This window comes from Mesitornis unicolor, unplaced genomic scaffold (assembly GCF_000695765.1).
Source record: "Mesitornis unicolor isolate BGI_N332 unplaced genomic scaffold, ASM69576v1 scaffold23760, whole genome shotgun sequence".
In the NCBI taxonomy this organism is placed as follows: domain Eukaryota; kingdom Metazoa; phylum Chordata; class Aves; order Mesitornithiformes; family Mesitornithidae; genus Mesitornis; species Mesitornis unicolor.
The window spans coordinates 29053-42697 of NW_010157922.1; the positions used below are offsets into that span (position 1 = coordinate 29053).

Below are 13645 nucleotides of genomic sequence, written 5' to 3' on the forward strand. Positions count from 1 at the left end.
AGCAGGAAACAAAAGGGCCAGTTTGGATTATTTTTGGAACGCGAGTTCATCCATTCACAGCAAAGATTTAGAAATTGTGTGTTTTGGGTTGTTTTTGCTGACTGCAGTGACACATTGTATCATACCCACACCATATTATTGCTTAATAGATAAGGGTATTTTTGTAAAGTAAGTTTGTAGTTTCAGCAGAGTTTATCAGCTGCCATTAATGAAGCACCACTACGGCTGCACGGCTGCAGTGTGCAGCAGATGAAAGCGGCTCTGGGGCCCTGATTACAGGCATTAAAATTGTGTGTATTGGCTCACTGCTGCTTCCCAGCAGGTTACCTCACTCATAATTCCTTTGCATCTAGGCACAGCAGGAGAAGATTGACAGGATTGAAGACCATGTCAGCAGCGCCGCTGTGAATGTTGAAGAGGGAACCAAAAACTTGGGGAAGGTAGGGATCTGCTCCCGCTGGTGAATCAATGGTACTCTGCCTCCCAGCAGCCCTCTGTATTAACCCAATTGATCTGCCGTCTTTAATGCTGAGGGAGCCAGCAATTAAGGAAATAAGGAAGAAATGACCCACAGGTAGCAGGGAAAAGAAAAAAATCAATCTCTCTTGTAATTTTCTATCACATCCAGGCTACTAGGAAATACAGGGGTTTTTTTGGGGGGGGTTATGCTATTCTGATGCTACGTTTGTTTACCTGCAAAGACAAGAGCATTCAGGGATTGGCTCACAAGAATGAAATAAGCGTAAAACATGCAATTTCAGTCCCATTCACTGCAGATGTCAGTTCCTAATAGGCCACACACCTGGATTTGGGCATGTTACTGCAAAGTCTGAGCATTTGCTCAGTTTTTCATTTGGTTTAATGATGGAGACAACGTAATAAAAAGCGTACCTAATCAGGCAGTAGCATGTAAAAGGACCTGGCTCACAACTGCATACATCAGACAGCTCAATTTTGAATTGTTTTCAGTACATTCTGACATACATGTGGGATAGCAGATCATCTCTTTTAAATACTAATTTGTAAAGTTTACTTATCACTGAGCATTCAAGTCATTGCCAAGAGCAATGAGGGGAAAACGCACATCACCACAGGCAAGTATGCTAACTCTTTTTTTTTTTCCCTTTACAGGCTGCAAAATACAAGCTGGCAGCTCTGCCTGTGGCAGGTGCAGTCATTGGTGGAGTGGTGGGGGGTCCTATTGGTCTCCTCGCAGGCTTCAAAGTGGCAGGAATTGCAGCTGCACTTGGTGGTGGGATTTTGGGTTTCACAGGTGGAAAACTGATACAAAAAAGAAAACAAAAAATGATTGAGCAGGTCTCTACCAGCTGTTGCCAAAGTGCCAAAAAATCCAGCTGAAGTAGCGATTCATTGTGAGTAGGAACAAAAGTGTAGTAGCTGTGCTAACAACAGACTTGCAGCCATATGCTTTCAATACAGGGCTGAGTTGTGTGAATTTTGACACCAGTACTGGTACTTGGGAGAGGTGAAATGGTAATGTCAGAATCTCTCTTTTCAGATGTGATAAGTCTGTGCTTTGAGAATCATACGGTTATCTTTTAACCCTGAAATTCTTGGGTGAGGTATATGCGCAGCTATAATGATGGGTGACAAGTGCTTCATGCCAGATTTGCACAAAGTGTCTTGCAGACAATACAAAGAGAGGTATTTGGAAAAACCCATGAACGCCACCCAGAAGCTGGAGCTTTTCTTATAGAACTCTGAAGAAAAGGAAATAACCTCCAGCTTTCATGGTCATAGGACTATATTTTCATGTATCTGGATTCCCAGACTCCTCTGTGTACCCCCAGGACATGATGACTGACTACACCTGTTCAGTAACACACAGGGAAGTGTTGGCTGCTGTAGGAAAAGGTGAAAATGTTGGGTGAGCAATGTGGAAAATACACCTTATATATATATATATATATATATCTCCCACATCTGCCTCCATCAGCCAAGTGAGGTCAGCATCATAAGCAGCTTTTCCCCTTTTCCAGGTACTTTTAAAAAAAAAAAAATTGTAAACTCCTTATCTTGTTCAAAGCATAGTTAAAAATGAATCAGTCTACACAGCAACCGTGCAGCACTGCTACTGGGCAATTTTCCATGGCTGTTAAACCCCTTGGCTTGTCCTGAGAACACCACACAGAACGAAGCGCCAGTCTCTGGCACTCTTGAGCCCAAAGCCTCAGCTTCCTTCAGCAACTCCCACTGCCGGATGTTGCCCTTGCTTCTCATCTCCTGTCACCAACAGCGCTCTGGTGGGAGAGCTGAATCGCTTCCCTGGAAGGCAGTGCTGTAGCTGAGCCTGTCTTTATTATCCTTCAGGGGTGGCTTTAGGCACCAGGGTCAAAGGGTGGTGAAGCAGTGAGGCCCAGGGAGTTCCCCCTTACATGGTGCTGGCTGACATGCCCAGATCACGGGACTGTTTTGAAACTGTCAACCTGAGCCTGTTTACAAGAAGTAAACCACGCTTGGTCAGGTCATACTGGTCAGTTCTGAACCATCACCTTCCACCCGCACTGTAGAGCAGCTTCTCAGCCTTTTCAAGATTTTGGGATGTGCTGTGAAGCCTGCATGGGGTGAGGTGATGTTGGTGCTTTTGCTAGCTTTTTATAGCAGATGCCTGCTATTCTTGCTATCCTTATTTTGCTGCTTAAGAAGCCTTTTGCTTCTGAAACTTTAATTGTTAAATACAGGAGTGTAAACATGTTTTTACTGTCACATAATCGTACTTTTGTCACATAATCCACTGTTTGGCACATGGTCCTACCTCCATCCTTCCAGGACAGTTCCCACACTATTGCTGCTACTGTTTGGGGAGAACAGAAATTGAGGTTTTTAAATGGTTCCAGTCCAGTTTTATCAGGTAAAGACTGAAGTTAGTGTTTAATGATACAGCAGGGAACACTGTATACTATAGCATACTATAGAAAGAGCTGCCTTTTCTTAGCTAGTACTTGGATATCATCATTGGAAATAACTGTGTGCTGATGATAGGCTTTTGTGCCCAGAGACACTGAACAGTTCTTCCTTATTACTTTTGAAATATGATAGAAATTGCTATCAGAGCATCGTGTCTATTTTAGGTAGGTCTGAGGCTCAGGGAAGCAGCATGTGCAAGAGTAGTTTTTACACATAATTGTGAACACTGTCAAAACTGCTGGTGTTAAAGCCACAGTGCCTACATCTGTAAAATCAGCTGGAGTGGAAAACATGACCCAAGTAATTCAGCCTATTTGCTTCTGTCAGGCAAAAAGCACTTTTCTTTAAATGCATCTACTTGGGATGTAAACACATGAGCTTGTAACAACCTCATACTAAAGCTGTTCGTTCCTTTGATGGGTAATTTCCATATTTAGAGGAAGAAACTAAGAAAAAAAAAGTGTTCTTAATCAGCAACTGTGGTTGATTCTTCGTACGATTCTAAAAATCAATGTCTGCATTCCTACCTTATGTTTCGAAACCTCATGCATTTAAATGACAGCAGCCACATCAGAGCCACTGCAGAGTCCACCTTCTCCCCCTCCAAGCTGGAGTAACGCCAGGACAATCCGAGTTCATGAAACCGAATTCCTGCCACAGCTTACACAAACTCAGCTTGGCATGCACTTGTTTTATGAAATGTCTTGCACAAAAACTGTTCTTCCTCCTTGAGTCTTTAAGGAAGCAATTTCAAAACATTGTGTACACACTAGACTTGGGAGACTATTATTTAAGCTATGACTTTTAAAAATAGATGAGTTATTTACATATGTAAAGAAACACGGGCATCTGAGTAACTAAACTAGCATCTAAATTGCTAGGCGTGTTAGTCAGAAGAAATGTAAAATATACTTCATTCTTTCAGACCAAATAAAAATTTTTGCCTATTAGACTGGTTGTGGCACTTACTGAGAACATGGGGGTTTATTTCTGTTCAGCATCGAAAAGATTAATCCCTTACAAATTTCATATTATTAAAATAATTGCATTACCAAGATTTAAGAATTCTGTATTGAGTTACCCAACACATGCTTCAGCTACTGAAATATATTTACATTGACTGAAGTTAACCCAAAGTCCTAAAATGTTGCATGCATCTAGTAACTCAGACATATGCTAGCTCAGAAATGGACTCAAGTTCAATTTAAAAGCAGATTTGGAATGGTTTGTACCCTGTGGGGATTACACTAATGTTTGACAACTTCCCATGAGAGCCTTGAGAAGCACTGAAGGGAGTGGTCAGCTGAGCACCAAATGGTTAAAACCACTGATGTAGATGAATTGAAATACTCAGTTTGAAACACATATTTTGCCCAGCACTTGCTCTCTCTGGGCAAATTCTTTTAATTCAACAGATACTTCAGAAGTTCAGGTGATACTCAACACCATGTTTGGCATACTGAGACTTTAGCTGTTCAACTGCCAGTGAATAACAATGCAATGGCTTGAGTGTGTAACCATCAGAAAATTGTTCCATCTGTCTACCTGGTGCTGGGATGCCAGAGCTCTGCAAACAAGTCCTTACTCAGAAAAGCAAGCTTGGATGAAGAAATGGCAGAGCGGGTTGATCTCTCTCATTTCCTAGCTGAAAGCACCAACCACTGCATTGCTGGATGTATGATGAGGTAGCATCTCTCTCCAGAAAGAGAAGCTTAGACATCCTCCACCAAATAAATACTTATAAACACTTCCAAATAAGAATCCCAGGGAAAAACAGGAACCTCAGAGGAGTAAGATGAGTACTTGTAGGCACCATTTCAGGTGAAGCCCTGACAGGCTTCTGTCGATAACTGAGTAGGTAGCATTTGGCTGAGAGGCAACAGGAATCCTGGGCTGTGAACTGCAGAAGCTGGGCCACTCACTAAAGTAAACCTGAACCAAATGGTCCACATAGCCAAAGAACAAGCTTGCTTCTAAGGACACCAAACCTTGGGGGCCCTAGACTTTACAGTGAGCATACTATGCAATCCAGTACTAATTAGTCTCCAAATTAACATACTTTTTCCACCTTGCAGTTTCTATAAGTTTATCTCACCAAGCAGTTTGAAGATTCATCAAGAAAAGCCTCTATTCTGGTATTATGCACAACAGAAAAGTCCACAAGAAAAGCAATAATTCCTCCTTCAGAGCAAAATTCAAAGAATATGCAACAAATAAGGCACAAGCCAGACAAAGAGAGTAACAGAAAATCTGCAGTGGTTGTTCAGAAAGTAAATGTCTGCCAGGAAGGCAGGGACCCAGGGAAAAAAAGGAAAAAGACTAATTGTAACATACAAGCAGAGATTAATTTAAGACTGACAACACTAAGGTGGCAGTTTGCCCCTAGTCCTCCCCTACTTTGAAGGGTTTCCAACATACACAACTGTGTGGATAATATCACAGTCTTAATTCCAGGAAACCAGAGCACGTCAATACAGGCCTTTCATTCAAAGTACAGCCATTATCATTAAAACTTTTCCTTTCCTGGCTTGGTATTTTAATAGTCAGAATTGTTTAATTGCTTAGACATTTACATCCAGTAAAGCACCACACGAGATTCTGTAAAACTTTAATTTATTCCCCTCCCAAGTATCCAGAATAGAAGACCCTCTCAAGTTGGAGAAAAATGTGACAAAGAAATAGGTTACCAGGATAGCTGTTCACATGAAGAAGAAGAAGAAAAAGCACATACTACCAAGGTTACACAGAAAACAACCCAAAAGTCCTATTTAATGGGATAGTGCAAGTTAACAGCATGTCTGGCAAGGATACCTTCATTTGGATTATAAAAGTTTTACAGAACAGAGTTAGATCAAGAGTCTGGATGGGTCTCTGATACTTTACTATAGCATTAGGAACGTACTGTTTGAAAGATGCTGTACAGAATGACCCACCAAACAAATGTATTTACAAGCCTGGGGAGAAAAAATTATTTTTCAGTTTATTCAAAATAAAAATACACATAGAATTATGAAAATATAGGTTTACTATTTCCACCACACAGAAGTCAATGCTGCTGTCTGAAAGGCTTGCAAGATTATTTCAAGTTTTTAAAGTTCATCTTTTTCCCTCAATAAGGTGTACCTATGTTCACTGGGGGCCAGCTTCTGGAATGAGCTCTCTGGTGGGCTGCTTGCTAAATCCTGAATGGGCTGAAAAACAGAACAAACAGCAAAAAAAATGGCTTGTTAGACTCATTCTCATAACCAGACACCTCCATTAAATAAACATCATTAATTACAGGAGTGCACAAGTGTCCGGCCTTCTCACAAATGGAGGAGGTTTTTTTATTTTGGAAGGCACATTGTAAGTCTCAAGCAGCTGGAATACCCATGCACACATCTATTTATTAATGAGGCACCATCAGTTCAGGATATGCTTTTTATTGGCACATTGCAAAAGTAACGGCCATCACACAAGTTTCTGTACAAGTGACTTAAAAGTATTTCAAATGCAGCCCATTGTAGATTTGCTGGAGCCTCTGCCGCTTGCTTTGAAGGTATTCTGGTTTGTGTGTTTGGTTTTGAGATACACCAGGGCAAAAGTGACACCACTGCCAAAATATTTAGAATTAATTTTCTATGGAAACTGAAAAAAAAAGCTCCAAAACCCAACCAAGCCTGCAATTCAAGGGACATACATGAGCTAAGACAGCAGCCTCCAGTTTAGCTAAGGCCAGTGCATCCCTCGCATAGGCATCCACATCTTCCACAAGATGGCAGGATGCCACACGGAGATGAAGAAAGCAAACATCTCAGGTTTTGCGTGTGAGAATGGAGGCGAGAGCCTGCAGCTCTAAGGCCGGGAGCTGTGCCCAGACGGGCAGCAGGACCCAGGGCCTCGCAGGCTTCCTCCCTGCCTGGCCAAGCCTCCTCCAGACCGCAGCTGCCTCACAGCGTCTCTTCCCCACACACGTCTGCCCGGCTCCGAGCTGACGACAGCCTGGCCAAGCCTCGGTCTCCAGCCCTGTTTTGTGCGTCTCCTCCTGTTGACCTGAATTTTGGTTTCTCAATGAATTCCTGAGAAACACAAGGAGTTGCCAGTTAAAGGAATTACAGCTGAGACAATTCAGCCCTCATGTTTTTGTGGCCAGTCATGACAACATTCAAAAGCAGTCAGTCATTCTCCTGGCCCAAGGCAAGCCCTCCAGGGCTTTCATGCTTTTAAACCTTTTAACTTTGAGCAGGGTAACAGGAGGTTGCACTCGCACAGCTTAGTGCAGAGCTACTCTTACCACATCCCACAGGTGACCAGGAAAAAGCCTGTAGCCATAAATCATTTCTGTTCCTCACCCGTGGGTTCTAGGATGGCCCAAGGCACCCCAACACAAGGGCATCAGGTCTCCTCTGGGACCAATGTGGCTCTCTGAGCCCTATACAACATATAACTTAAGAAGTGTTTTAAAACAGTTCTTTAGAGGGGCCCTGAGGTAATGAAAGGGTTGCCTGACAGGCTGTTGCATTTGCGCTTTGTAGCAGGGCACCAAGCGTATGAGCTGAGCAGTATCAAGAAGATACAAGGCTGACCAAGACTGGGCTGAGCAGAGGGAATTTGGGCTGGTAATGTCCTTTCTTTCTGCCTCTTGGATTAAACTAAATACAGAGATGCTCCTGTGTTCTGTTTGGAGAAGGATCTCATAGTAGCGTTCCTGAAGAGATCCCAGGAGTGACTTCCAGGCACGTAAACACAGCATGACCACCTCTGCACCAAACAGCGAAGAATCCAAACTGGCAGATGCAACCTCTGACCACTGTTCATGCTGCTTGTTAACTGCATTAATCAAATAAACCCTATTACTGCTTATCAGTCTATTGTTGATGCTCTGATAATCTGCCTCCTGCTTGGATTGGTGACAATTATGTATTGTAAATACATAAAACATTCAATCAACTGATGTTTCTCCTTAGAAGCACCCCCTCAGTGTGTCGTGTGGGAAATAACACATCTGTGATGTATCATCGGTTTTTGCACTGAAATCCCATGAGAACATAAAGAGCAGATCTATGATCTCAGAACAGTCCTCTAGCCCAAGATCTTCTGTTTCAGAGGAGAAAATATTCTTACACTTTTCCCTTATTCAAGGCAAACATGTACCACACTTCCCCCTAATGCTCTCCGTATCTTTACCCAAAGCAAAAGCCAAGAAGTGGAAACGTTATGCTTCTATAAACAGATTTCTCTTTCAGGAAATTGAAGTTAGAAGTACACACATACTAGAAAATACAGGTCTGACAAGGAGTAAAAAAGGTCTTTATTAAGTGGCCAAGTTACATATATTTGTTGTAACCTTACCTGACCAGGTGCTACATCAGTTGGATCAGGGCCGTGATGAAACTCTCTATGCAATTTTCCAGAATGCAAGTCTAGTACAAACTGCTTCAGTTTACCTGGAACTCTGCAACAAACGCAACAGAAACACCCACATGTTTATTACAAGTTCAGTCCAAACACAGAAGATCGAAAGCGCGCTGTTTAGAGTAACCGGTTTCTGTTCCTCTGGCACACTACATCCACTTTGAGGTGATTAACAGAGGACAGGAAGCCAAGTGGCTTGTGAAGGTATCCTACTAGCTTCTTTTTCTTTTCGCTGTCTCTTGAGCACACAGCAAGTATTTCATCTTTTCAATAACCCCCACAGAGCTGTACCAGCCGATAACTTCATTGTACGCTCGCTTCAGCTCCCCACCAACCGTAATGTAAGAGGAAACAGCAGGTTCCAAATGCACAGTTCACGGATACAAACGACAGTCGGGTAGCATTATTGACAAAACATCTTTGAAAGGCTCTCCAGTGCCTGAGCAACTGCATATACACTAGAGATAAGCACTAAGAGGATATCAATGTAAATCTAATCTGAGATCATCTACTGTCACCCACAGCAAATGTGCTAAACTACAGCATCCTATTTTATTTGTGGAACGTCAAATAGACTAAAAAGCTTAAAATGTAGAGTTGATCTAATAAGTATTAAAGATGCGACAAAAAACTATACCGTGAGCCCTATGCATGCCATCAAAAGGTAATGTATGAATGGAGACAGGCTTTATAGGGAGTCTTTCATCAGACCAGTTACTACATTTAGGGAAGAGGGATGAAGTGTGGTCAGACAGGCTATGAGCTGTGCTTCAGATCCTTAGAAAACTCTGGATAAAATGTAGCATGATGAAGAGTCAGAAGGTATCACTACAGCAACGTCTGTAACTGATCTGTGTTACTGTGGTACTTTGAGGGGTCTCTTCACACCCCAGGTAAGAGCAGGAATTGGTACTGATGGAGAGAAGGGGGTTCATTCCAGCCCAGTTGTAGGGACAGCAGGATCACTGCTCCCTGCTTCAGCTTGGGCTCCTGCCCTGTTCTACCTCAGGCACGCTGCTGGACCCATTCCCCTTCAACCTCTTCCCTCCTGATGCAGGAAGGACATTTGGTGCTTACAGTCTTCTGTAGCTCAGCCAGTTCTCACCAAAAAGCTACAGCTGATCTGTTGAACACTCCTTGCCGTCATTTCTGACCTGGAACAGCAGGACGAATAGGGCCAGGTGGCCAAAGTATGAAGACAAAATATTGGGTGGTGGTCTCATTTGCCTATAAAGTGGCTATTCTCCAAAAAGACGACTCTCTAAAGAGAAAGGAAATCTTTTAGTGGGCCAGTCCCGAAAGTATCATATCCAAACCCTATTGGCTGGCGACAGCACTGAGATTAGAAGTGACGGTCTCAGGGCAGTTTGTAAAAGAATCTAAATCTTGCAGGCAGAGGAAAGTCTCAAAATTCAGATTTTACCTAGTGCTAAAAACAAATCCACAAACAAACAAACAAACCAACCAAAACTCCGAACCACACACACACAAAGGAGTATCACCCAGGAGCTCCAAGCTCTCCTTGTTTCCAAACTGTTCGTTAGGTATTTTAAGTATCAGCTCAATCTCTTAGAGTAAGGTTGACTAAGTATTTATCATTAAGCAACTGTCTACAATCCTGACATCTCTCCCTCATCTTCATTTGTATGGAACAACTGGTATACAAACAAGCGAGTAGCTGTTATTATTCGGGTAAGTGTTTCACAGAAACAGAATAACATGAAAGACTAAACTAAACAGCTCTGTTAGCCCTATAAGAGATGTTAATTTATTTTAGGGCTCTTTCAAAAAGTGACAAATGAGTGCTTTCAAAATGCAAATATTCCACTATTTTTTTTAAATCACTGGCATGTGCAGTGAACATGGATCTTCCACAGAAACAGGAACACAGGGAGAGAAACAGTCACTATCAGAGTTTCAACATACATAGCTTTAGATATCTGAAAAGCACTATTTGAGAAACATAAAAACAGAGTCTACATTTTAAGAATAAGCCTATGGAGAATTCTGGGGAGAAGCAAGGTTTGAACCCTCCTTCCAAATGCCAGCATTTCAGGTGGAAAAATGTCTGCTGGAATGGCAGAATTAGACATGAGGTTACATTCACACTGCATGCTAAGCCTGAGCTTTGAATCCTTGGCTTTGACAAAAATTAAACACCCTCGGTTTTTAAAGGTATGAATGGGCAAAAGTTATGAATGGGCAAAAATGCCCAGGACTTAAGCAGCAGTATCTGTGCAGGTACATCCTCTGAGACAGAAACGAGTTTAGCACAAAACTCGAAGACAAAGACACAACGCTTGTCTGGTGCTGAAAGCCCCTGAAGGTAATGTTCACCCATTTCCACTCTTCAAGTGAGCCACGGGAGACAGCACATCTCCTTCCAAGGCAGTACAGCGTGAAGACACACGCTGATGCAGAGAGGATTATCAAAGTGGTATTTTGCATAGGCACCCTGATACTTCTCTCTCACACACTTTATGGAGATAACATGCCAATGACCAGCCATTTTCCAAGCCGCACGTAGAAGACTTTGGAAACCCACACAACAAGGATTTTGCTGCAATCTTTCCTGGTTTAGACTAATGCAGGAAGGCTGGAATTGCACAGCAGGAAAACCCAAACCAGCAGGCTGGGAATTCTTACACAGTGCATTTTGCAGTAATCATGGCATAACACAGCACTTAAACATTCCATGTAGTATTATAAACCTTTTAAAGTTAATCGATATATCCAGATCACCACTAAAAATACCATGCCAGGCTCTTAATGCCTAATTACTACGAAAAATAGCAAAACTCTGAATTAAAAGAGCAGCAGCATCTAAAAACTTACTGTGAGATTCTCTTCTTGCACAAAGCAATGCCACTCCATTTAAACAATGACTTCACACCAATTCATGTTGCCTTAAGGCCCCAAGATTAAATCATACATAGGCAGTCTTAACTACCCCAGATCCTATCACAGTACTGATTAAAATATGAGTACATGTCTTTTCCTTTGCTCTTCTCAAATCAAAATGCACAAAGAAAAATACTTACGACAAGTCACTGAAGTCTGGAAAGACATACATGTGCCTAAAGCTGTCAATGGCAATAACCGGGCAGTCTGCTGGAGTCTTCTGAATATGGAGGAGTGGGTGCCTGAATTTATCACAGTCAGCATGGAGGAAGTTTATTGTACCTTAAAATTGGGAGCAGACAAAAATCCATGTTAAGATTTTTTTGTTATCCTGAAACCCTAAACACTTCTGTAAGTATTACAAAGGTGGAAATGCCAGATAGACACGACTATGCAAAACTTGAAAACAGATTTAAATAAAGGATTTTTTAAATAAAAGGAAGTGTTTTTGGCCACAACAGAAGCCAAAGTTTTGTTTAATGCCCTCTCAAACTGCATGAAGTCATTTAGACAAGAAGGATTTCTGAAATAGTTACATACTAATAAACTGTGTATCTATTTCCAGAGGAGTTTGTCCTCACTGTCAAAAGTACATAAAGCACTTCAGGCTCAAGAGCTTTGAAGCCAGGATTATGGATACTCTGAGTATGCCTGAAAAAAACTATGCCAGTAAAACCAAGAAGTAGTACGAGTTACTACGAACCTTTTTCACTTATTAACTGTCGTGCAACCTCCTGTTGGAATTTCTCTAAACTCTCCAAGTCATCTTTCATGTGGAAAAGTATGAGAAAAGGAAGGCCTTCTTCTGTCAGTTCCTGCACAGAAAACAAATGACAAATTAATTTCTTCCACTTCTTAATGGAAGTGAAATAAGTGATTCCAGCAATTTTCAATTTCAGCGAGATCTCTAAAAGCAGCCGGATGTTAACAGCTGACCCTTCATCTAAGATATCCGAGTGATACAGTCAACCATGTTTCCTTCCTCTGTATTATATACAGCAGATAACGGATGAAGGTATTTCATAATTAGCATTGTTGGAAAGGGACACACTTGCACTGGAGTATGTCCTCAAAAGAAGTAGCCCAATTCTGAGAAAACACAACATCTCCATAGAAACAGCAATAAGGCCTGACCAGCATGGTATTAACCGCTATAAAAAGCTGAGGCTGTATTCCAGACCTAGTCCTAGCTTAGTTCATGTAATGAGTTGGTGTTCTCTTAGCATAACACAATGAATGAGTAAATAATTCCACCCTAAAAAACCCAAAAAAAACAAACAAAAAAAACCCAAAACCAAACCTGAAGAAAAGAAAAAAGCAGAAGCGAATGACACAGCTGTATCAGTTACAATCAAGTACTACTCTTTTGCCCAGTAATTGTGTCCTGACTGGTCACCTGTATAACACCATTCTTAAATTCCTAGGCTCATGTATTACTAAACTCAATGAAGAAATGAAAAGCTTTGTTGGACAGGTAAGCTTTAGTTCCCCATCAAGATGCATAAGCCTGAGGGCCTTTTAAAGACCTCTGTCCAGGGACAGACAAATGTAGGAATGCCTTGAATTCAGGATTTTTCTTTTACTCAAAACCCAAACAAAACACAAACATCAGGTATTTGCTTGCTTCAAAAGTGATTTTTAGGCAACTCTGAACATCAGCTCAACTCACTGGAGCCCAAGTGAAGAAATAATCATTAATCATCCAACAAATGCCCACAGTCTTGCCTATCTTTCATTTGCACAACTGGTGTACAAGCAAGTAATGCTATTTCTTCCATTCTAGCCTGTATCAGAATCTCTGCTTTTCTAGAAAGACAGCACGCGTTCATTCTGCCACCAACAGAACAGTTTCTTCTGATCGTTTTCATTTGCAGTAAGTTGGAAGAAATGCTTTCCATATGAGCAGGCAGCCAGTTACAGAGTGTACATGCAGCGGCTGCCATTCTCCCTTCAACCAAGCCTGTCAGGTCCATTAAAGCTTGGTCTTTTAACAGCAGATTGCAGAGATCCTCTTAATTCAGTGCTCTTGATGAAACCCAAGCTTCCCAATCCATCCCTAAACCCACCACTAATCACATTAGCTCATTCTTATTTTTCCACACATGAATTCAGCTGGGTCTTGGCCTCCTCTCCTATTAGAGAATGGGAAAAGGTCTGCTCCATACCACTACAATTATGCCTCTGTTTCCTCACTCGTTTTAGCCCCTACATTTCCACAGGGAGAACTCCCAAGCAGAGCTTGGTATTCCGGCTCTAAGCTCCCCTCTTGCTTGCAAGCAGCTAAAAGAACAACCTCAGTTTCAGTATTTGCTTCGTTAACACTCTTATATGCAGCGAGTTATATTCACAAGATCAATTCATCTCCTAACAGGTTGTTAGGACAGCTGGCTTGCTAATTTGGGCCTTAACTGCTTTCTATAAA

General features: G+C 41.8%; 2 protein-coding genes across 3 annotated transcripts in view; one reads left to right on the forward strand and one right to left on the reverse strand.

The window, feature by feature from the left end:
• STX17 (syntaxin 17) overlaps positions 1 to 1359 on the forward strand; it is a 24331-nt gene extending 22972 nt beyond the window's left edge. For both annotated transcript variants that reach the window (XM_010181910.1, XM_010181917.1), the window contains exons 6-7: positions 354 to 440; positions 1132 to 1359. In XM_010181910.1, coding sequence (XP_010180212.1) covers positions 354 to 440; positions 1132 to 1359 — 315 coding nt within the window. The remainder of the gene's footprint in view (positions 1 to 353; positions 441 to 1131) is intronic.
• A 4165-nt stretch (positions 1360 to 5524) lies between these two features.
• The window catches only part of ERP44 (endoplasmic reticulum protein 44), a gene marked incomplete at its 5' end in the record, with an annotated part of 30851 nt that continues 22730 nt past the window's right edge, over positions 5525 to 13645 (reverse strand). The window contains 4 exons of the mRNA XM_010181930.1: positions 5525 to 6119; positions 8260 to 8362; positions 11364 to 11505; positions 11927 to 12038. Of these exons, the coding sequence (XP_010180232.1) occupies positions 6018 to 6119; positions 8260 to 8362; positions 11364 to 11505; positions 11927 to 12038 (459 nt within the window). The remainder of the gene's footprint in view (positions 6120 to 8259; positions 8363 to 11363; positions 11506 to 11926; positions 12039 to 13645) is intronic.